Consider the following 23,422-nt stretch of genomic DNA (forward strand, 5'->3'; position numbering starts at 1 on the left):
CATGGGGACAGCAAACAGGGACCGCTGAGGGGACAGAGCAATGCCGGGGACATGGGGACAGCAAACAGGGACCGCTGAGGGGACAGAGCAATGCCGGGGACATGGGGACAGCAAACAGGGGCTGCTGAGTGACAGAGCAATGCCGGGGGACATGGGGACAGCAAACAGGGACCGCTGAGGGGACAGAGCAATGCCGGGGACATGGGGACAGCAAACAGGGACCGCTGAGGGACAGAGCAATGCCGGGGACATGGGGACAGCAAACAGGGGCTGCTGAGGGACAGAGCAATGCTGGCGACATGGGGACAGCAGGTACGGAACGTGGGGCTCGGCAAACAGGAAGGGCAGCGGGAGCCGGGTGGCCACTCCAGACCCCCCGGAACCCCCGCCCAGCCCCGGAGGAACCCAGCACCCTGAGGGGAGAAATAAATAATGGAAATAAATAACGGGAATAAACCCCCTGCAGACACCACTCGGGCCGTGTAGGTGTGAGGGGTGGTCTGGTTTGCATCAGCACACATAGAATTTTCTCACAGCATTTCAGAGCAGCTCAGAATTGACTCCTGATTTCGCTATTTTAAAGCAGCTGCTTCGGAGCCGAATCACAACTGCACAACCGGAGTCTTGGGGATAGCACAGTCTGGGGCCACCCGGTGTGTAGGGTGGTAAAAGTATTTGAATTCCTTTAGCACTGCAGCTCCTTTCTCTGTTCCCTGTGATCATAAAGCACTGTCAGCTCTGCACAGGGCCATCATTTTTCTGAGGAAGAATAAAAACCCCCCCAGGCTCAAAGCTCAGCACCAGTGATGCCACATCCACCCTTCCCTTCACACTTGGATTAACAAAGATCAGCCACAAAGAATTATATCTATTCAATCCCTGTATTTGGCACCACACTTTTTTTCCCCCTCATTCTAAAGAATCAGAAAAGGGTTAAAATACACTGAAATTACAGACAAGGAGTGTGTTTAAATTTAACCAAAGGTTGTATATATTTCTGGATGGCTCAAACCACATTTGAAGGAGCCTGTCTGTACATTTTTCTGGGTCCTCCCTCAAATGACCGTTCCTCTGTCATGTTTCATTAATGTGAAAACTTCAGTTCAACCAAGAGGGTGACTCAAGTAAAATGCTGCAGGTGCCCAACACTTGCATCTCACTACCAGACAAAATTCAAAATACTGCCTAAAACCTGTGCCATGGAATCATTTAAATCAGGTCTCTTTCTCCTCGACAGCTAAAGAAAGTGAAGCTGTGGAAACCTCACTAACAGTTTACAGTTTGATTTAAAAAATACTCAGCACTGCACTCAAATTATCTTGATGATTCTGGGGAAAAACTGTTGGTCAGAAAGGCCAGCTTAATACAAATAACACAAAACTCCAGACAGATTACAGGAGTAGCTAAAATTTCCCAAAATACACCAATACAGAATCAATTTCTCCCATAACAGAATGAACATGGCATCAAATATGTATTTTACCCTTAAATAGAACAATTTTATTCAACCAAATCTAAGATTATTCCAAAATTATCTCTTAACATTGGCTTAGAGTATTATTCTTTCCATTTTTCCCCATTCAAAATCCCTTACATAGTGTTTAGAAAAAAAAAAGTTCTTTGAAATATTAATTTAGAAAGCTTATTTTTTTTTTTCCTGGAAAAACAGAAGGTGAGAATGGCATTTCTTTTCTTGAATATTCCTTTTCTACACCTCCAACAAAACAAAATGGAATAGTGAGAAGTTACAATAACACTCTGCTCAACTTTTACACAAAACTGAGAACTCAAGAGTGTGACTTGGACAGGGGCAACACGAGCTGGCACAGCCCCAGCTGGGACTGGCAAGGCAGAGGTTTGAAACTGGCTCCAATGCTCCCCTGCTCCTCACTCTGAGCTTAGAAAACCAAGTTAAAATTCTCTTTCAGTGAAGCTGAGATAATTTGTGTGAACGTTGTGACTCCAAGCCCTGGCAGAGAAAGGGGATGAGCTTGTCCCAGCTCCCCACAGGCCTGGGGCTGCAGCTGGAGAGCATCAGAATCTTTTCCAGAAATGTTTGTTCCCAGCCAAAAGTCTCTTCCAACATGTCCATGGGTGGCTTTCAAGATCCAAATAACCTGGGGGATGCAACAATAACAAAAAATTAAAAAAAAAAAAAGCAGATGAGAAACAGTCAAAGCCACACCGGTGCAAGGCTGATTTCATCTGATTAACTTGGCAGGTTTCCACCCCAAAATGCAAAACATCCCCAAATTGAAACCCAGGTGATGTTTGATTTGAGTAACCCCCAAAAAGCAACACTCTGCCTGAGGATGAATGGCTGAGGTGCTGGCACAGGTGGTTTTCATGCACTACAGGTGCCCACACTAGCAAAAAACCCCTGAGATCAACTTACATTTGAAAATTGAAATAAAGAAGTGAAGCGAGAAAGAATTATGGAGAAATTGAGTGGGAGAGACAGATGTGAAAAGAGATATATGTGCAAGAAAAGTGCCAATATATGACTTCTAGAGCCAAGTGAGAAGATGCTGCACAGGGTTACTCACACAATCATGCAGAACATCATGAAGATATTCCACAAGGCAATGAAGATTCGAAAATACCTGAGACTCAGCAAGAACTCTCTGATATTGTCACCTAGAAATCAAGAAAAGCTTTTGATATTAAAAACACACCTGACAAGTCAAATTTTCAGGGCTGCCTGAAAATCACAAGCAACTCTGAGAGGGAAAAAAAAAAACCCATAAAATAAAAACACGACAAAAAATTCAGACTGAAATTTGAGGTTCTAGGTGAAGGATGGATGCTCTGTTCAGTACCACTCTGTAAGAATATCTGGCAAAATGACAAAAAAATTATAAAAAGGGTCACACTGGAAATATGGGAAGACCAGTTATAGTTCAAAGACTTCCTGGGATTTTTAGCCAACAAACAGAGCTACAAGGGAGCAACACAGGTGGAAATGGCAATCAGGGAGTGAGCAGAGCATTACCTTTATAGCATAAATGACTCTACAGTCAAAAATGCTGAAAGAAATGTGCTTTTTGTGTGTTTCTTCTCATTTCAGTTTACAAGTTAATAAGCCAATTATTCCAGCCCCACAGCAATTTACATCCAACATAAAGGGGTGGAAAAACTGTGGTTTGGCCAAGTATTTCCTCCAGAAAAGTCGGTTCCCGCATCCCCTCCGTTACCGGTTGTGGGTTCCCTCGGCTCCTCTCCGAATCCCTCCGTGTCCCTTCTCCTCCTGTGGGGCACAGTGGCCGTGTCAGGCAGGTGAACCCCAAAAAACCCTCCCCGTTCCCCTGCCCGCCCTCCCTGTTCGCTCACAGCCTGAAGTTGAGCACGGCACCGGCGTTCACCAGCAGCGTCCTGCGGGAGAGACGGGGCAATGGAGACACGGGAGGAGAGGGGAACGGGGAAATGGAGATGGGGAAGGAAAGGGGGACGGGGATGGAGTAGGGGAAGGAGAGGGGAGTGAGGACGGGAAAGGGGGTTGGGGATGGGAAAAGAGGGTCGGGGAAGGGGGGGCCGGGGACAGTGGAAGGGGGACGAGGAAAGGGGTAAGAAGGGAACGAGCACGGGAAAAGGAGAGGCATAGAGAGGGGAAAGAGGGTCAGAGATGGAGAAAGAGGTCGGGGAAGGGGAGAAGGGGAAAGGCCGGGAAAAGTGAGGCCGGGGAAGAAGAGTGAGGCCGGGGAGGGAGAACGGGCATGGAGGGGGGAAAGAGGGCCGGCGGATGGAGAAGGGGGACGGGAACAGAGTCAGGCACAGCCGGGCCGGGCTAACCCGGCCGAGCCGCCCCCGGTTCCCGGCCCCGGTACCCGCAGAGCAGCAGGTCCCCGATCATGGCTCCGGCGGCGGCTCCGCGGGCCGAGGGAAGCGGAAGGGGCGGGCGCTGCCCGGGCGGCGGCGCCTGCGCTCCCCGCGGCCGCTCCGGCTCCGCCACCGGCACCGGCACCGGCCCCGCGGCGGCTCCGCGCCCCGACACCGCGGGCAGCCAGCGGCCCGGGCCGGGCAGCGCCGGGCGCGCCTCCCGCAGCCCGCACAGCCCCGGCACGGGCCTGCGGGGCCCGGGAATCGAGACCCGCAGCTGAGAACCGCCATCCGGGCCGCCATGGATCTGGCGGAGGCGCTGCCCCTCGGGGAGCTGGCGGCCGCCTTCGCCTCGCTGCCCGTGTTCCCGCTGTTCGACACCGCCTATTTCATCATCTCCGTCCTCTACCTCAAGTACGAGCCCGGTGAGTGCGGCCCTGGGGCTGGGGCGAGCTGCGGTGCCGCTGTGCCCGCACTGCCCCGCACCAACAGGTTCTGCTCTTCCCGTGCCTGTGCCCGGCACAGCTCCGACACCTGGGTCTGAACAGAGGGCCGGGAAAACCCCCACCAACCCGTGACTCTGGTTTGGAGAAATAATCTTGGATTTTATTTAAGTCTGGATTCCGGCCGCATTGAGGTATTTAAGTTCGGTGATTTGGCTGCCGCCCCAGGACTGAGAGTTGCGTTTCTGGCCAGCCTTAGGCTTGAATATTTCTGTGCTAGTACCTTCCTCCTATTTATATACAAAAGGGCTGGAAGTAAAACCTTGTTTTTTCCCACCCTCTGGACCGTGCCCTGAGCTGTTCTCAGGAGCCGTATCTGACCTTGCTTTGTTTGTTCTCTTGGGCTTATCTTGCACAGATCGATGGATCTGTACCTTGGCGTTCACCTTCTGCCTTGTCGCAGCCTGGCTGTGCCTCGGTCTTTTCCAAACGCCACTTTCCCTCTGTTTTTGTCCATGTGTGCACTCCTCATGCTCTGCTTTGAGCAGTTTCATTGTAGCTGCTCAGTGACAGAAGGGAAAACCAGCCCCGAGCTCGGGGTGATTTTCAAAGCTCGTGTTGTGTGACCTCCGAGCTGTGCAATCCATCCCGTTAAACTCCCTGGAAACAGCTGCTGGCTTTTCCAGGCCTGATCACTCCCAGCTGCCTTCCAGCGAGGAGTCCTGAACCGAACAATGAACAGGCAGCCCTCACAAAAATAACTTTTAAATACATGCAAGCCCAGGAATCCACTTGGGACTGAATGAGGCCGGGGTGTGCTTTTCCCCAGATTCCTGCAGTGCCCCCATCCCACAGCTCCTGGGCTGAGGATCAGTGTCAGGACAGAACTGTTCTGTTTCCTCCTTGGAGACAGCATGGCTTCGTGGAGCCAAGGAAAAACAAGTGTTACTAAATTTAAGCCTCCAGCTAAACCTCAGGTTCCTATAGAACCAGTTTCATGTCTCGGCTCTTGCAGCTGTCTCGCTGCCACTGTGTTTTCAGCTGGTTCAAATATCCCCCAGGATGGAAGAGCCTGGGCACTCACAGCTTTGGCTCATGCTGATCCACTTACTGCTGTTTAAGGTGTACCAGGTAATCATGTTGATATAATATTTTTAGCATTTTCTCTCTTTGTCTGCTCACTGAACAGAGGTTTGTATCTGGAACGCTGCATTGAGGATTCTGGAGCAGTTTAAGGTGATGAAGCAACCTCACAGAATTGATGTTGTTGGGAGGTTTCCCTGGAAAAGTACAAAGGTGGATGAAAATTGCTACAGTAATTTAAAAAAAGGCCATAGCAGATTGTGGGAGGAGACCACAAAGTATTTCCAGACTAGTACAGGAACGGGGAAGAACCCTCAAATTCTCTTCTCTCAAATAAAGATTAAGAATTCCTGTTCTATTTTTGCAGGTTATCTTATGAATGAAAGAGCTGAACAGATTGTTCATGAATTCTAGAGGGCACCTAGGTTGAAGCAGTGGAGAGAATGGTACTAGTATGCATTTTATTTTTAGACTGTAAAAAGGCATTGATTTCAAGGGAAAAAATGTTCCTTCTGGTGGCAGCAAATAAAGGAGAGAATCTCTCAGCCAGTTCATAAACTTCTAATGACTCTGTTCACATGAGATCTTCGGGGGTGTCTGCAGGCTGTGATCATTTCTTTGCCATCTCTGGTACTTGTTTGGGCTTCACACTTTTGTGTTTTGTTTTACAAGTGCTTTTCTTTGAGTTGCTTTGTGGGAGAACACGCACCTCAAGCCTCTCTCTTACTGGGTCTTGAAGTTCCTGCTTAATTACTAAATCCATCTTCTCACTGAGGCTGCACTAGATGGCCTTGAGGGTCCCTTCCAACTTGGTGACTCTGTGATTCCCATTTTTTTTTCCCAGGAGCCGTGGAGATGTCCAGGAAGAGCCCTTTTGCCTCCTGGCTCTGTGCTATGCTCCACTGCTTTGGGAGCTACATCCTGGCTGACCTGCTGCTGGGAGAGGCACCCATTGGCTACTTCAGCCACAACTCCAGTGTCATCCTGGCCACAGCAGTGTGGTGAGTGCCCTGCAGCCTCCTGCCATGGCACAGGCTGTGCTGGGGGGGAGGGAGGGGTGGAGGGACATGTTCTCCCCGTGGGACACAGCTCTGATCTCACTGGGATTAACTGGGGAGAGCAGAGGTGGGCTGAGGCCATCTTTGAGGCTCTTGCACTCCTGGCTCTGGTTCCCAGTGTCCCTGACCAGTTGCCTAATGCTGTGATTATCTGGGCTGGGGCACTTCTATTCATAGCAGCCACTGCTGAGCCAGGGCCAAACCACAGGAGCAGCAGCACCCACGGATCCCACACAGAGCCAGGAGTGGCACATCCTGAAGATCTGGGGGCACTTTATTCCTTGTGTTGCTGAAATGTGCACAAATTAACCTTTAAATCCCCAGCATGTATGGGCTGCAGGTGCTTTTGCATGGCAGAATGAGCATTATTGGGAAACTGTGAATGAAATTTTCATAAGCAGATGTCTCAGTGAATACCTCAGCCATCTAATTTTCTATACCTGAGAAAATAAAAAGAAAGATCTTCTTTCAGGGCTGAAAAACATGACAGTCTTCTGGAAAAAAGACTATTTGAAATCTGTTCTCTGTGTGTAATATCATTTCAGTGTATGTAGCTTCTTGTTCTATATCAGCCAATGCTTCTGGACCATACGAGACAAAAAATTCTGAATTAAAATTAAGGGGTTTTATTCAAGATGGAGTATTAGTAGTGAGAGAATTACTGAGTGCTCACTGAGTTGTTACTGTAGAGACACTTTGTTGCATGCTGGTTTCCCTTTAGAATTAGCTGTGAAATTAGGATTTTTTTTTTACATTTTTTTTTTCCTTCACCCCCCCACCACCATAACTCAATCTGCCACACTACCCCTCTCTTCACACCCCAGATCAGAACACCTGTGTGGTCTTTTTGCAGGTACCTGATATTCTTCTGTCCCATGAACCTCTTCTACAAGTGTGTCAGCTTCCTGCCCCTGAAGCTGCTGCTGGTGGCCATGAAGGAGGTGGTCCGGGTGCGCAAGATCGCGGCCGGCGTGCACCACGCTCACCACCTGCACCACCACGGGTGGTTCGTCATGATGGCCACGGGATGGGTCAAAGGTGACACCTGAGATGCTCCAGAGGCTGCAGGGAGGGCTGGGGGCAGCTCAGGGGGAGCAGCAGGGAGGGGATGTGGGATGGGGCACTCGGGTTCCTGCCACGCTGGTGTTTGTGCAGTCTGGCAGAATGGTTGAAGTGCTGGAGTCAGGAGTTCTTTATTCTTCCTCCTGTTGTCTCTGGCCTCACCCTGTGTCTTTTCAGGGGTGCTGGCAGGTCAGTTTTCCTTTCAGGTTGTGTTTGGAGCAAGAACTTGAACATCAGTGACTGCAAGAGGCAAATGCCTTTTCCCTGCATTGGGATCCACTGGGTAGAAAGTCAAGGAAGCATTTGCCCTGCTCCCTTGGCTTAGGCTAACTTCTAAATTTGGGGAGAATGTCAAGAACCCTCTGTCCCCTTGAGGATCCAGAGCCCTCTGCTGTGCATCTCCAGCTCTCTGACAGGTCCCTCTGTCTCACAGGCTCTGGTGTGGCCTTGATGTCCAACTTTGAGCAGCTGCTGCGTGGGGTCTGGAAGCCTGAAACCAATGAAATTCTCCATATGTCCTTGTAAGTCAGCAGCCTGGAAATTCCCAGTCAGATGAAGAATGGAATTAAAGAACCAGTCAGGGCTGGGTGCAAACCTTCCAGAAAACCTCTTTGTTTCTCTTCCAGCCCTACTAAGGCCAGTCTGTATGGCACAGTCCTCTTCACTCTGCAGCAGACTCACTGGCTCCCCATCTCTGAAGCCAACCTCATCTTCTTTTTCACCATGTTCATGATAGTCTGCAAGGTAAGTTTACAGCAGCTTTGTTGCCTGCAAATTATAGAACCTAAACTGGGACTATTCACCTTCCTGAGCCACAACAGGGTTCACTGGCTGTAGAATCTGCTCAGGAAATTCAATGCTGAATTCTCCATCACAGAAACAGCTCTTTGTGCCTCGAGTCATGTAGCAGCAGGGGCTTTCTCTGGGGTCAGTAGGATGCTCACTGGTCAGGATTTCCTGGATCTGTGTGATCTCTGAGTGTTCCCTCTTGCCTGGCAGGTGTTCATGACAGCCACTCACTCCCATGCCTCACCTTTTGCTCCTCTGGAAAACCTCGTCTGCCCCGTCCTCTTTGGCTCTGTTTCCAGTGGCCACCCAAGCCACCACCATGACCACCATGAGGTTTCCCACCCTCCTTCTCCTCCTCCTCCTCCTGCCAAGTCCAAAGAGGAGCTGAATGAAGGCACGAGGAAACGGAAGGCAAAAAAAGCTGAATAAAAAAGCAGCAGTGCAGAAAACAGGCCAAGAAAATTCTTCCAGAGTTGAGTCTCAAAGCCACCTGTGACCTCCTTCATGCTCCAGTCCTTCTCTCAGACTCCAAAGCAGAGGTGGAAGCCAGGACACTGCCAGCTGAGTCCCTGAATTTCATTTTTGCTCTCTGCTGCTTGCTTCTTGGTCTCTGCCTCTCTATTCTGATCAGATTTTCAGGGATTTGTAGGTTTGTGCCAGTGTGGTAAGTGGGTGCCAGTTCCCAAGCTGTCAGCAAATCTGATGCAGCATTTTCAATTGATGTAAAATCTTTCACCATGTTTATTTATGAATAGGGGGAATGGTTTGTGCTCCTGGAGCTCTTGAAGTTCCTTTGAGTTTTCACTGACCTTTTCAGTGTCTGCCAAAACAACAAACTGTTAAGACACAATGTGGAAATCAGGTTTCATACTCGAGGAAATTAAATGGCCTGGTATGAACCTGGTCTGGTTTTTCCCAGCTCCCACACCTGCCATATCTCCAAGTAATGTGACATTTTAAATGCAATAAGGACATGGCCTTTGGCCCAGCCAAACCCTGTTCCCTCAGTTCCCTCTGATTCTAATGGTCAGGACATTGCAATTTGCTGAACCAAGTCTGTGTTTGCAAGAGCTGTGAAACTGTGAAGTGCTCCCAGTGCCATGTGTTGGCACTGTCACTATCCTAGGCTGTGTGTGGCACTGCTGCACGTTGTTACTGAGTGTCCCCCACCCCAAACCTGACCCTCTTGAACCAGGGGGAAGCATGGCTCTGGTTTGTTTGTAATCCTGTGGGATACAAGAAGAGTGTGTGTGAGTGTAAGTATTTATTACTATTTATTTATAATTGCCAGGGCACCTAAGTTATGGAGCTGAATCTTTTTTTTTTTTTCAACATTGCAATTGGAACTTCTAATTGTGGCCCTGAGCCCACAGCCATGAGCTGGTTTGGGCTTGCAGTGATGCTCCAGGACAGCCTGGACTCTCCCTGGCTGCAGGAAGAACCTTTCCTATATTCTTAAATTCACATTAAAGGGCTGAAGCAGGACTTTTCACACCAGCTGATGAAAAACTACTTTAAAGCACTGATTAAAGCACATCAGCTGAAAATATTGATTACCTTCTGTAGGTCCCCTCAGGCCAAGCTGCTGGGCTGTGAATTGTGAGCAATGAGTGAAGAGTCTGAGCTGCCTTGCATGGCTCAGGAGGGGTCTGTCAGCTCATTTTGTTCTGCTTAGTGAACACTGGCTTTTAGAGTAGTTCAAAGGTGTTCTTATAACTGATTTTGTTGTTACAAATGGCATCTTCCAAGGGCTGGGATTACCACAGTGAGAGTGGGGATGGAGCACTGGGTATTTTCCATCCCAAGCAGTGAGGTTTGCACCAGGATTTAAGAGAAGTGAGGGTTTGTGTGTGTGTGTGTCCCTGTTCCAAACTGCAGCTGACAGTTGATTAAAGATAAGAAGCCATCCTTGTGTGCAAGCAGAGGAAACCCAGTAGGAAAGGTCAAATGATCTGTGGGTTTGGGGTTTGACAGTGCCTTAATTTTGTGAGTTTCCCTCCCCTGCAGTAAAAAAGGAATTCTGCCTGACAGCTCCACTGTCTGGTCCTGCAGATGCTGCTCTGCTGGAGCCTGATGTGTCACAAGCATGCACAAGAATAAATGAATAAATGTTTTATGAGATGTCTGATCCAAGGGGAATTTTGTTTTATAAAAGCCATCAACAAATAAAAATTGTGTAGTGACTCTGTCCAGTGGCACCTGAGGAAATCTCTGTGTTTGCTTTACCCTTTCCACAGGAGTTCTGTGTCACCAGGACTTGGGGACAAAATGATTCTGTTTGAAGAAGGAGACCAGACTTTGTCCTAGAGCTGTGTCTGAACCTGTTATAAATGAAATAACAGGGCAAAAGGTGTTTGTGGTGGTGTTCTCATCCTCAGATTTCAGAGAAGGAAATAAGGAAATTGGCTCCTTGGGTATTTATACCAGTTGTGTCTATTTTTCTTTTTGTCACTGTTAGGAGGGAGGAGGGGATTCACCTGTGACTAGTGAATATACACACACAATTCCAGCATATTTATGTGGAGGATCAGTACTTAAAACTGGAAAAAAAAAAATCAAAATTCTCTGCAGAAGTGAATATTTAGTGTGAGTGCAGAGTCTTTGCACCCTGAATCAAAACAAACTGAATCGAATCACAGCTTCTAATCAAACACAGAGAAGAAATATTCCAAAGGAGGTTAAAATTTAAGCTTCAGAGTACCCAAGAGGAGTGGGATTAGTTTTGAGGGGAAAGCAGCCACAGAGGAGTTACAAGTTCCATTCAGTTAAGCCTTTCCCAGTGAGAGGGATGGAACTTGTCTTGAATTTCCATGGCTCAGCACTGGAGTCTGGTACCATTCCAGCCTGGTGTCCTTCATCCCAAGAAGCAGAAATGGGCCTTTCAAAAAGCACATTTTCACCAGGCTGGGGGGAGCCAGGGCTGCTCCTGCACCTCTGGGAAGCCCCACCTGAATTACCCAGACACTGCCTCCCTTCAGACTCTGCTCAAACTGAAAGAAAATGGCACTGGGGTGCTCCCTAAAGGGATGCAGTTTTTGTTTCCACAGCTCAGAGGTGGAAGTGATGAGGAAAGCATGACATTGACCAAACAAGAATCTGCAAGGCCTGTTTATATTTTGAAGGGTTTCCCTTGTCTGCCCCAAAATTTAACTCTTTCAAAATGTTTATAAACACTCCTCAGTTTAGAGCAGGTGAGAGTGTAAATTGCACTGGAAAAGGGAATTCCCATTGCTATGATGCACCAATGGAAAAGGTCAGTGCAAGTCTTACACCAATAAAACAACTCAGAAAATAATGGATCACAAAGTTCCAGGTGGTTTAACCATTCTCTGGGTTATTTTGCTCAGGACCTGTAAGTGAACAGAGTGATGAGAGCAGGTTTTTCACATCCTCTGAAGAACCCCAGCATGTCCCTGGAGCCTGTGGCTCCACAGAACATTCCCAGCTCTGCTGCAGGGCAGGAGCTGGGACAGGCTTGGGACAGACAGCACAGATGTCATTCCCTGCAGAGATGTCCTGCTCTGATAACTTCTGATACTGACTCCAGTGAGCCCAGGCTAAATTTAGCAGGAAGTTTAATCCTCAAAGAGGCCCTGGGTGCCTGCTCTGGGAAAAGCAAATGTTTCAGTTGCTGTTTCAGCATTTCATGTGGATTGACAGGTTTTCCTTTCCTGTTGCAGAGCCCAACTCGGTGCCTGCAGCTTTTCCATCCTGGCAGATCAGCTCCACAGATAGGGAAAGCTCTGCAGGCCTCATGCATTTGTAATTAAAAAAAAAAAAGAAACAGCAACAAACAAACCCAGAGGATAATTTTACACAGAGCATTAATAATTCTTCACAGTAAATGAAGTAACAAAAAGAGGAGGGCAAAGGAAAGAATTCCAATTTGTATAAGAAAGGGCAAAGCCAGAGCAACCGGTGCTCTTGGTTTACACTTTTCCTTTTGTTATTGATGCCAATATTTACATTGTTGCACACTTTGTCCAAAGAACAAACAAATTATATAACCCAGCAAAGCAGAAAGACCCAGGGGATAAAGGTGGATGTTACCTTGGCTGTACAGCAGTTGTTCTTTTAACACTTGCCAGGTGTTGAGCTGCCAAATGTTCCTTCCTGCAGCCTGCCCACGGTGCTTTAAGGGCACACCAAAGCTTTGAAAATGGGAGCTTTATGTGTTTCAGAGTAGCACAGCTTTATCTGGCCCTCAGCTATCATCTGCTTTATGGTTCTTGTGCTATTCTTTAGAGGCTGTAACTGGCTCCTGTGGGTGTGATAAGGAGGGCAAGGCTGGGATAAAATGGAATTTCCTGTGGCCTCAGATACCCAGGGCTTTTGCTGCAGCAATGATTTTTCTCTCGAGACATTTTAATTCTTTACCCAAATAACAAGAAATCAGAATGTACATCTCTACAAGAGTTTCCAGAAAGGTGTCAAAGGTTGTTTGGATTTAGTGTGAGCTGCTCCCATCCAGGAAGTCAGGACACAGACAAGGCAAACCACTCACAAATGATGCTGTTAATGCCAAATACTCTGCAGAGTGGGTTGATATTTTCCTCTTTAGGATGCTCTTGGTATTGGCCCCAAGGCACCTGGCTCATCCTTCGTGCCCATCCACCAAGGAAATGCCAATTAAAGGGGTTTGAATCTCATCAGACATCAACATGACTTGGTAAACACCCACAAAATTACCTCCCAGCTAGGAGTTTAATCCTGCAGCAGTCTGTGAACAAGCTGGGGGCTGATGGCTCAGGGAACAGGCAGAGAGTGAGAAATCCCTTCCCTGTCATGCCAGAGCCCACGCTGCCATCCTGAGTCACAGTTGCTACTCACTTCACCTCTGTGATGACATCTGTGACAAAAAGATGTTGGTAGTGCTAAAATCAACAGTCGTGAATACCTTGGAGTCTGGTCTCTCTTTCACACTTGTGCATTTGCATCTTTCACACGTTATCCTTAGGAAAAAATGCCATTTATATTTCCTTATCTACTTCCTTTACTTGCCAAAAACGAATATGGGGAGGGAATTTTTTTTTTTTTTCAGAGCTTGTGAATGTCAGGAAGAATCGGTGTGAGACAGCGATTCCATCTTAGCCTTAGGGCACAGGTAGGCTATAGCCCTGGAATGCAGGAAAACAGGTCTGAGATGTTTAAAGGCTTCAAAATTTTTATAGCCCGAGGGGAATCCTGAATATCCCCGGAAAAGATTTCCTTGGCTGACTTTGTTCGGTTTTGATTTGCAAATTCCAGCCAGCTCCCCCAAACCCCTAAGGCGGATTTCAAATTCAGGATTCTCACAGCCTCGGGGGTCTGCGCATCCCGGGGGTCCCCGGCTCCCACCGCCCCTGAAGATGATTTTGTGTGTGACAATGGCAGGGAAATGCAGTGTGAGAAGCAGACAACTCATCCCACATCCCAGTGCCTGGAAATGCAGCCTAAAAACCCAGATTTCAGAGCCCTGTGTTGGTTTAAATTAGATTTTGAATAATGTAGGCTAAACCCTAATGTAGGCTCTGTGCTGTCTGTCTCTCGAGGTAAGGCTCCCTGTTTGATTTATGACAGATTAGGATGTTGGTTAATCTCTTATTTGGGTAGATGACAGTGGAGATTAATCAAGTATTGTCTGCAAAAGGAGCCCATAAATGCAGATTACTAATTTTTCATTAATTATTCCTCTGTATGCCAGAGGGGTACAGCCAGGGATAGACACCAGCCTCTTAAATCTCATTTCATGACAGAATCAGGAAAAGCACAGCAGCTGCTCTGGCTGATACTGGTTCTCTCTGACATGCTCGATTCAGTTTCCTGGAAAAGGCAAAAATCCACAGAAATTATAGATTATGGTCTGTTGTGGGAAGCAAAAAGTGAGGGAATCTGCTGGGCTGGCAGAGCACCATCCCAGTGCCAGAAAAATTAATCCACAAACACCAGAGGTTTATGTCTAAAAAGGAGACAGAGAGTCCTTTTTGCTTTATTTGAATAAAGGGAGAGGCCATGGGGCATTCCCCTGGGGTCTCTCCAATTTTTGGAAGCCTCCTTTTAATCCAAATTTCCCTCTCTCTTTCCCCATTGGCTGAGGTGCTTAAGAGGCACAGACTTCCCAAAAACCTGATACCTGAGATTCCCCTCTAATGTACAACCCTCCCTTTTAATTTTTAATTCTTATTGAATTAATGGTTTTCCTCCATTGCATCTTTCATCTTCCAATATCCAATTTAATTTATCAGTGAACCTACAGCAAATATCTTTTTTCATTCATCAATCAGTGGAATCCATCCCATTGTTTCTTTTATCTCTTAGTGCTGGTTTTATCTAGCAGCAAATCCACAGCTTGTTTGTAAAGACAATTTACATTTTTCTTTTCTATCTTTCCTCCCTGCTGCTCTTTTGGGGGTGGTTCCCCACCCCAAATATTGCCATAATCATGCACAGTGTAAACACTTTTTGATAAATTCACTCTTGCCCAGCTTGCCAGAAGGCAGAGGCAGGGCACAGCACACTGTGCCAAGGATGCTGAGGAACTGCTTCAAATGGCTGAACCATGGATGCTGCTGCTGCTAAAATACTGAGACAATTATTTCTAAAATAGTCAGGGTGGTGAGCAAAGGGGCCTCAGGTCAGCACCTGACAGGGAGCACACCCAGAAAGATTCTGGGATTCTGCCCAAGTGACAGACCCTGGTTGCTGTAGGGATATTTGTCCTCTTCAAATACAGATGGATCCTACCAGGATGCAGTGAAGTTCCAGGCAACCATTTCCTATCAAAGTAGCTGAAATTCTCCCAGGTTTTCCTTAAAGCCAGGAGCAGGCAGCACTCTGGAGAGGCACCACAGGCTGGTGCTCAGTGCCAGCACTCACCTCCCCCTGAAGGAGAAATCTGGGCTGAGGGAGTTTGGGGAGCCCAGACAACACCAATCCAGACACAATCCAGGATCTCCTCCTTGGGAAGATGGTTCCTCTTCCTTTCCAGCCTGGTCTGAATCTTTATCAGCTCAGCTTTTTTCAGGTAAATCAGCTGAAAAGTCCTGGAGCTGCTGAAAGCATCAGGCACTTGTGTAGCACTGAGGTGAGAGAGCTGGGCAGCTGCAGCCTGCAGCTTCATTTGGGAGGGAAAGATGGGGCTGGGATGGCAGAATTTTGCATTCAATCAGGAATTAATGGCACTGCCAGCAAAGCCTCTCCAGCCCAGGCTGTGCACTCCAGGCTGTCCAGGCACGAGGCTTTCCCAAAACCCTGGACAACACAGGCTGCACTCCCATCCACTGCTGCAACAGCAAAAAGTGTTTGTGGAGAACTTCTCCTCTTGGACAATGCCCAAATATTTCCCACTTCCTCTGCCCACTGGGACACAGTTGCCAGACTGAGCTCCTAAAGTGGTAACTGGCAGTGGGTAGCAGTGACTCAGATTTTTGGGAATTACAAAACTCTGTTTCCCCCCTCTGAAAATCATTCCCTCGGACTCCATTTTTAAACAAGAAAGCACAGGCTTGGAGGAGCTCTCAATTCCACCAAAAAAAATGACTCCCAAGGGAAGGAAGCACAGCAGGATCTCCTGCAGGTGCAGGGTGGTGAATGTGCAGTTTGGTGTCCCCAGCCCAGGCTGTTTGCAGAGCTGCAGCTTCTGGAAGGAATCCATGAGAGCTGCAGAGAAAATGAAATTTCAGGTTGAACTCGGTGATCTTGGAGGTCTTTTCCAGCCTTAAGGATTCGATGATTAGTCAGCATGTAAGGACACAGACAGTGTTGGGATTTCACCCACAACACCCATGCAAGGTGTGTCACAGGTTTTTGGGAACATTTTGGGATGCAACACGTGATCAGATTTTCACTAAAAGACAATAAATCCAACCCCCTCTCTCACTGTAAGGTTTGGAATTCCTGTGGGCTGGAGTGTAAAGTGACACAAGAATTTCCTTTAGCTCCTGCAGCCTTGGTGAGAGCTGATGAATAATTCCAGGGCTTTGTGCTCAGCCTTGCTCCCTGCGGGACATCAGTGCAGACAGAATTCCCACCCCGGGGAGCTCTTTGCTCCCTGACACTGGCACAGCCTTCAGCCCTGATCACTTTTCACTCAGGCCAGCCCCAAGGAAAGCTGCAGATAGAACTACTCCCCTTCCTAATTTTAGCATTCCCTCTTGTACTACTTTATCACATGATTCTGTTATGCCATGAAAGTTTAAATAATTTTTGGGGGGAGAATATGTCAGTTCTGAAGTAATTTTAATCTCATATGATAAAACATACCTTTATATTTGTTGAAATATACATTAAAATGTATATTTCTTTATATTCCCTATATATTTTGATTTTTCAGGTATGAAAAGTATCCATGAAAATAATATTGTGTGTCAGTGACCAGGAGAGGCTGCTGGGAGAGAGTTCTCATGCTTGTGGTTTTGTGCATGTGTGTGCTTAATTTCTTTTTATTTGCTTTGTCTTCTTAATTTCTCTGAAATTTCCCTAGCTGGCTGTTTGATTTAATTCAGTGAATACATCACTTTCAAGATGTCACACAGATTTTTCTGGAAAGTGGGAATCTCTCTTGTAAAAGGCACAGCAGGGGAAGCAGTGTAAGAATTTCAGACTCGACTGTGGATGAAAAGCTTCCCTGGGAGCAGAATTGCCTTTTATTGGGGCTCTTTCTCACTGCTGAGCTGGCCAACAGCACAGTGTGGGGGGCTTAAAATGGGATGGAGGATTTGCTGCAGCAAGGTGTAAGAAATGTGTTTTTCTGGATCAATGCTGCTGTGCTCTATTCTGTAACCAATGTCTCCATTCAGAGTTTTCATGTTCTGTTTTAAATCATAGAAACCTGGATTGGTTTGGGCTGGAAAGGAGCTTAAAAATCATCTCATTTCACCCCCAGCCATGGGCAGGGACACCTTCACTGTCCCAGGCTGCTCCAATCCCAATGTCCAACCTGGGACACTCCAGGGATCCAGGGGCAGCCACAGCTGCTCTGGGCACCCTGTGCCAGGGCTCCCCACCCTCCCAGGGAACAATTCCTGCCCAATATCCCATCCAGCCCTGCCCTCTGGCACTGGCACTGTCCCTCCATCCCTTCTCCAAGGGGTTTCTGCCCAAATCCTTCCCTGCAGACCTGGCTGCTGGAGGTGCCCTCCTGGAGAAGGCAAATCTAGAGGCACAGGCTCAGTGTTTGAGATAAATCACTTCTCTCCTTTCTGTCCTCTCCAAAGGCAATCAAAATGTGTGTGATGGACCAATAAATACTCCTTTAATGCTCCATCTCCTCAGAAATCAAATAGTGCTGTATTTGAGTGTAAAACAGTACCAATTTCCTAGAACTTTTGAATAAAGTGTATTTGTATGATTGAGTTGTCTGAATTTCAAGGTTGAGGTGCCCTGGTTTAGGTGGATCATCACCTTCAAACACCTGGACATGAGGGTTTGTATCATCCTTTCATTTCTGTACTCAACTGGAAAAAGGTGCCATGTATAAATTCCACTGGATATACTTCAGAGGTCATTTAATCCTAATTACACTAATTTGCACAGAATTTCTAGAATAAAAGAGGCTATTGAAACATGGGGGATCCTTCTGTGGCAGAATATAGGCTTAAAATATTGCAGCAAATAACCTGCAGTCGTGAGGTTCCTTGTCCTGAAAGACCAAGTTATTTGCTGGGTCATCCATGGTCCAAAATTCCCAGGTTTTTCACTGGAGAAATCCATAACAAGAGATTTTTAATACTTCAGTGTCTCTTGCAGAGTTCTGGCAATTAGAGCTGCATGTCTTTGCCCATGGGAGGGGTTTGGGCTGGGGTGATCTCTAAGGTCCCTTCCAACCCAAGCCATTCTGTGATTTTGTGATGTTCAGACTCATCTAAAAATCATACTTAATTTTCCTCACATCACTGTTTTTACATTAGCAGTGACTAGTCCTCCATACTGCTGAGATTTGCTCAGTAACCAGGGAAAAAAACACAAATCCCCCTTGCAAAGAAGCAGAAATGAAAATGCCATAGCAACCAGCAGGGACAGAGCAGGATGTCACTGCAGGCTGGCACCAGCTCCCTGCTTCTGCCTCAAATCCTCTGCTCACTGCCCCAGAGCTCCCCAGCCCAGCTCAGTGTCCTTGGGGCACTTTGGTGACAGCCCCAAAGAAAAATCCACACCCAGAACTTTAAGCCTCACCCAAGGGGAGGCTCAGACACCTGTAGAGGTGCCAAGGTTGTGTTGGCTTTAGAAAAGGAGAAAGTTTTGCTGAACCAAGGGAATAAACAGTCTCAGAGGGTGTAACTGAAGGCACAAACAAATAAAAATTGTAAATAAATCAATCAATAAATATTTTAAAATAAACAAATATTGTAAATAAATAACCCATTATGTATTTGTGCAGGTTTGATTTCTCTTGAGTCTCTTCCACCAGAGATCAGCAGCAGAGGGCCAGAGCTGAGAGCTGAGCCAGCACTGCTGCAGCTGAGCCCTCCCAGCCCAGCAGAGCCTGTCACACGTGTTTGGTCACTAGGCCAAAGTATAAATAATATAAATGTTAGTTTTTAATTGGACAGTTAAGCCTTAAAAGACCCTGTAGCAAGTGAAATACAGCTCCATTTTTTCCCTTTTAGCTTGAAGTGCTGTGGAACTCACTGTGTTGTAGATGAGAATTAATAAACAGCTGAGTCTGAACATAAAACTCAGTCTCTCATACTTCAATCCTGACTCTGACTGAAGGCAGAGGAAAATAAAAGATAACCACTAATACTCTGACACAACTAATAACACTGATATTGTGGCACACAGACACTGGTGCTGCTCCTGCATCCCCAGTTTGCTGCCTGCTGATGGGGCCCACAGATCCCACTGGCTCCCATCAGGTTTCCTCCACATCATCATTTCCATTCCCAAAGCAGAGCCTGACACTTGAACAGCCCCCACATGCTGTGCCTGAGGCTGGGCACACTCAAGCAGGACCCTTGTCCTGTGAGGAAAGGGAGAAAATGCTGGAGCTGCCCTTGGCACCAGACAGAGCAGATAAGCCCAGCTCAAATGAGCCCAGCTCATTTCCATCAGAGCTTTCCTTGGGGGGGACAAGCCTTGCTCCTCCAGCTGGGCTTCCAGGAGGCCAGAAATGGGCATCTGACAGCTGCTTTTCAGAGCTGTGATTGCTGGGTGTAATGGTTTGAAAGCAAAACCTGAGAGACTCCAAGTTAGAAATACAATTTAATAGGAAAAAGAGAAAAAAAAAGAAATACATGCAATAGTACAAAAGGAAAAAACATGGACAGAGTCAGAATAGAGCCTGACATCCTGCTAGTTGGGGTGGTGGTAGCAGCCCAGATGAAGTGGTCTTCTCAAAGGAGTGATCCTGGTAGCTCTTGTCCTCTGGAAACCAGTGGGTAAGGGCAGCTTTAGTGTTCCAAATCTCAGTTTTTATCTAGTTAGGAAAGGCTTGGCTCCTCCCCCTGGGTGGAGCCTCTCCCAGTGGGATGATGTAATTTTATCAGTCATGCACTGGGACTCAATGACCCATTAACAGGAGATATCTCCTGGAGGGAGGATGGGCTGTGGGAAGGATAAAGATGATTGCCCAGCTGGTTTAAAGATGGCCCATTAGCAGGAGATATCTCCTGGAGGGAGGATGGGCTGTGGGAAACATAAAGAACATTGCTCCAGCTGGTTTTTAACAGCTGGCCCATTAGCAGAGGATATCTCCCACTGAGATAAGGATCACTGCCCCACCTGGTTTAACAGATGGTGACAGAATACAGACTTTGGGCACATCTTTATATTGTAACCCAGGACACTGTGCCGTGTCTGTGTGAGACTGGAGCAGTTCCACAGCCCTCGTGGCTCTGGTGCTTGGCTGTTCTCCCTGGGTGAGAGCTGCTGGCTCTGCTGGAACAGCCTGCATTTCCTGCTGTCTGAACACAGCCAAAGCTCCCAGTTCTTTAAGCCTGTAAATGTGTTCTTACATATATTTAGCAAGGGTAACATTCCCCTCATGCCTGGCAGCCTATCTAAACCAGGGCCTTCAAGGAGATGTTCTGGGATTACTTGGAGAAGGAAATGATCTCCATGGCTTATCCAGGGTGTAAGCTCTCAGCTGGCACTGCCATGTGGGCACATGAGCTAGCAGGATGTTTGGTGACCTGCTCAGGACAGCCAAAACACCCCTCACTCTCTGTGGTATCAGTGTAAACAGGCAGGAGGGAGATAAATAATTTATTTTCATATATCTCACTCTGCTTGCAGAAATGGGCTGTCAGACATGGAACTTCTTCCCAGGCAATTTGTTGAAGTACTGCAGGATCATTATGTATCAAAACAAGACCAAACCAACAGGCATTTTCCCCTGGCAGGTTTCCACAAGGGGACCTGGAGCTGGGGAATGAAGAAATCTCTAATGTTGGCACACATTAGCAGGACCTTGAGTGCTGACAGAAAGGTAAGGAATATCACCAGGTACTTCCACACCTGTATGCTCTGGACCAGAGCTCTGTGCTCTCCAGGCTGCTGGACAGGGTCTGAAATCAAAAGAAAATGGAAATAATAGTAACTAACTCTATTTAGTGCTTCCAATGGTCAAATGTATTCTTTAAACTGGTATCCACAACCAAGGAAATCTGAAGAAGTTTTACAGACTCTGCCATTCACTCTTCACACATGTAAAATTCTACTGCAGCAAGGGAGGACGTAATTTATAATTCCTCTGCAGAAAGGCAGCCTGCCTTAGATTGCAGCAGGAGAAATTTAGTCAGGAAAACCATTTCCTGCTAACAGGAAAACAATGGGAGCCCTGGAAGTGCTGTCTCTGTACAGGAGCTGGGTGTCTGGCACTGAGGCTGTGAAAACAAACATCAATCCACACACCACACATCAAACCCTCTGCTCTGGCTGCTCCCAGGCCCCTCAGCCACTCTGGGTCTCTGACACTGCCCCAAACCTGAGGAAGTTGAGGGAATTGCCTCTTCATTCACTTCATGCTGGAGGAATTGAGGAGCTAAAAAGGGATGTGCTGGGGAAGGAGAAGGGGAGCACAGAGGTGAGCTTTGGACAGATTTGGCAGTAAGGATCACTGTGAGAAGGAAGCTTGGAGAAGAGAAATAAGCTAAACTCTACAAACTTATGCCAGAATTATCACCACACTCCTTTAGCAGCTGGAAGAAAATATCCAGATACTCCAAACACCAGGAAGAAAGCATTTTTAAAAATCTACTGAATTTAGAAAAAAACCAAACTACAGAGTGTTTAAAAGGTTACAGAAGGAACTGTGACAATCCCCAGCAAAACAGTTCTAGCTCCCCTGCAAGTGGCTGTTCATCCTTCCATCCCTTCCTTCCCCAAAACAGCATTTTTTTACCTCAGGATAATTTCTGAAAATTCAGTATAATGGTGCAATCTCAGGGCTGATGTTCTCTGCTCTAATAGCATTTCTCCCTCCAGGGAATATGAACTGGATGTGCTGTAGAATAACTGCCTCTGGAATTGGGAGTTGCTGATGGCTTTGCCATGTGTGCTGAACCTGCAGCCCCCTGCACACACAGCCCTGAAGGTAACAACAGTGGGACACAAGTGTTCACTTTGGGAAAGAACTGGATTTTTCCTTCACAAGTAAAAGTACTTCTAAGAGGAATTAAAACCAGTGGCTAATTTGACTGTTCTGGGATTCATAAAAAGATTCATGCACTGTCAGCCATCTGGATTCCCTTGCAGCTTTAAAGCAAACTAGAGGACAGGGCACAAAGTGCTGCTCCTGCCTTCTTGGAATGCCCACTCCTTCCTCAGGGAAAAACCCACACCATGACATTTCCCAGGTTTTACACCAGAGCCATCCCTGTACTCCCAGATCAGGCCAGCTCAGCTCATTCCTCATTGTACAGCACAGAAATGCAGCTGTGGCTGCTCTCACTGGCTCACCAGAGATGTTCTAGAAGGTTTTTTTGTCTCTGCTCTCTCAGGGATGAGGAAAACCCACAGAGAAATGTTGTCCAGGTTTCTTGTCTTGGTGCCTTCCTACCTGCAGCTCAAGGGGCAGCTGTGCCAGCAGTGCCTGAGCTTCTCCCACCGTGCTGATCCCACTGTGGGGATTTCTCCAGGTGGGGCCCCACAGGGCTGTGTGTAGGATCCTACCTATCCTCAAAGGTGGGATCATTCCCGGGGCAGATACAGCCCAACAACATCTCTGATTATCCATCTGTTATGAATGAGATGCAAGAAACACAATAAACAGAGCAAGGAGGAGAAAAGCCCTGTTTGTGTAGGAAGCCAGCTTGGAGACAAAGGCAGGAGGAAGGTCCTGTGCCTTTGTGCCCCAGCCCCATTGGCAACTGCTTCCACAAATGAGGGGAAACTGGGTCATTTTGTCGTCAGGACAACAACAGCACACACTGACCTAGATATGTCTGCAGGAACCTAATCTTGCTCCTGGCACAGACCACGGGGTTCAGACAGGACCAGGGGTTCCAGCTGGGGAAGCACAGCACATAAACAAGCTCCAAAATGTCCCTTTTCTGTCTCTCCCTCCTGTGTGTCACAGCAATGTCACTGGGTCCAGATTGCCAGCTGCTGGTGGCAGCTTCCCAGGATGGCTCCATGACTGTCTGGAATATGGGAATTTTTGAGATGCTGGGCACTCTGCTGAGCCTTCTCCACTTTTTGAGGCTGAAAAGCTGCTTCATGCCTGAGAAGAGCTGTGACAGCTTGGCAGTCCTGGAGCTTTAGGCACACAGACATCTCCCAGCCATGAGCATTCTCCTAAATCCCCAAAGCACTGAGAATCCCTCATTTTGTGAGCCCCTCTCCTATGTTGTAGCTGAGATGAGGTGTGTGGAAGTGTTTGAAAAATGAACCTGTGCTGTTTCTGCTGCCATGGATCACAGCCTGCACATCTGGAATTTGATTTCTGGCAGAGCCAAGTTTATTATGCAGGATATGCATCCCAAAGAACATCCTCACATCACCTTCATGTGAATGAGGGGCACAGGACTGTTAATTTTTCTTTAGGTACAAAGGTACCTTTAGCTTAAAGGTGCTGAAAGAACCACAGCATTGCAGCCACAACCTTGGAGGCTGAGGACAGAAAAGCCACCTCAGGGCACCTTTGTCACCTCTTTCTTAGGTCAATGCTGGGGACAGCAGAACTCATTTCCAGATTTCTGGAGAGGTGACAGATGTGTGGATGTTTCCTGCTGCTTGTGGCTGTGTCTGAGG

The 23,422-nt window shown here is 47.3% G+C and overlaps 2 protein-coding genes and 1 long non-coding RNA gene across 5 annotated transcripts; 1 reads left to right on the forward strand and 2 right to left on the reverse strand.

Moving 5' to 3' along the window:
- Positions 1 to 1,475: 1,475 nt before the first annotated feature.
- SMIM7 (small integral membrane protein 7) lies at positions 1,476 to 3,919 on the reverse strand (the record flags this gene model as incomplete). 2 transcript variants are annotated; one of them, XM_079328370.1, is made up of 5 exons in its annotated part: positions 3,825 to 3,909; positions 3,331 to 3,372; positions 3,195 to 3,247; positions 2,547 to 2,637; positions 1,476 to 2,117 (listed from the first exon to the last, which is right to left on the reverse strand). In XM_079328370.1, the coding sequence occupies exons 1-5, from the start codon at positions 3,848 to 3,850 to the stop codon at positions 2,102 to 2,104; spliced, it is 228 nt and encodes a 75-aa protein (XP_079184496.1). In that variant the 5' UTR covers positions 3,851 to 3,909. The 2 variants fall into 2 exon arrangements, with proteins under 2 accessions (XP_079184496.1, XP_079184497.1); XM_079328371.1 differs by lacking the exon at positions 1,476 to 2,117 and having other exon boundaries at positions 2,543 to 2,637; positions 3,825 to 3,919.
- Positions 3,920 to 3,986: 67 nt separating this feature from the next.
- TMEM38A (transmembrane protein 38A) lies at positions 3,987 to 10,439 on the forward strand. 2 transcript variants are annotated; one of them, XM_079328369.1, is made up of 7 exons: positions 3,987 to 4,241; positions 5,710 to 5,788; positions 6,187 to 6,343; positions 7,254 to 7,438; positions 7,896 to 7,983; positions 8,089 to 8,206; positions 8,462 to 10,439. In XM_079328369.1, exons 3-7 carry the CDS (start codon positions 6,198 to 6,200, stop codon positions 8,678 to 8,680), a joined length of 756 nt encoding a protein of 251 aa, XP_079184495.1. In that variant the 5' UTR covers positions 3,987 to 4,241; positions 5,710 to 5,788; positions 6,187 to 6,197; the 3' UTR covers positions 8,681 to 10,439. The 2 variants fall into 2 exon arrangements, with proteins under 2 accessions (XP_079184495.1, XP_079184494.1); XM_079328368.1 differs by lacking the exon at positions 5,710 to 5,788.
- Positions 10,440 to 11,809: 1,370 nt separating this feature from the next.
- Positions 11,810 to 13,423, reverse strand: LOC306813072. The gene is made up of 2 exons (XR_013776938.1): positions 12,302 to 13,423; positions 11,810 to 11,855 (listed from the first exon to the last, which is right to left on the reverse strand). It is a non-coding gene; the product is annotated as an uncharacterized lncRNA (long non-coding RNA).
- Between the last annotated feature and the right edge of the window lie 9,999 nt (positions 13,424 to 23,422).

This window comes from Erithacus rubecula (assembly GCF_903797595.1).
Source record: "Erithacus rubecula genome assembly, chromosome: 28".
Lineage (NCBI taxonomy): Eukaryota > Metazoa > Chordata > Aves > Passeriformes > Muscicapidae > Erithacus > Erithacus rubecula.

What these genes read in the sequence shown, in the direction of transcription:
- TMEM38A (XM_079328368.1), top strand. Translation starts at nt 4,118, where the DNA reads ATGGATCTGGCGGAGGCGCTGCCCCTCGGGGAGCTGGCGGCCGCCTTC. An exon ending in CTACCTCAAGTACGAGCCCG is followed by an intron (nt 4,242 to 6,186) that starts GTGAGTGCGGCC and finishes TTTTTTTCCCAG; the next exon opens with GAGCCGTGGAGATGTCCAGG. An exon ending in GAAATTCTCCATATGTCCTT is followed by an intron (nt 7,984 to 8,088) that starts GTAAGTCAGCAG and finishes TTTCTCTTCCAG; the next exon opens with CCCTACTAAGGCCAGTCTGT.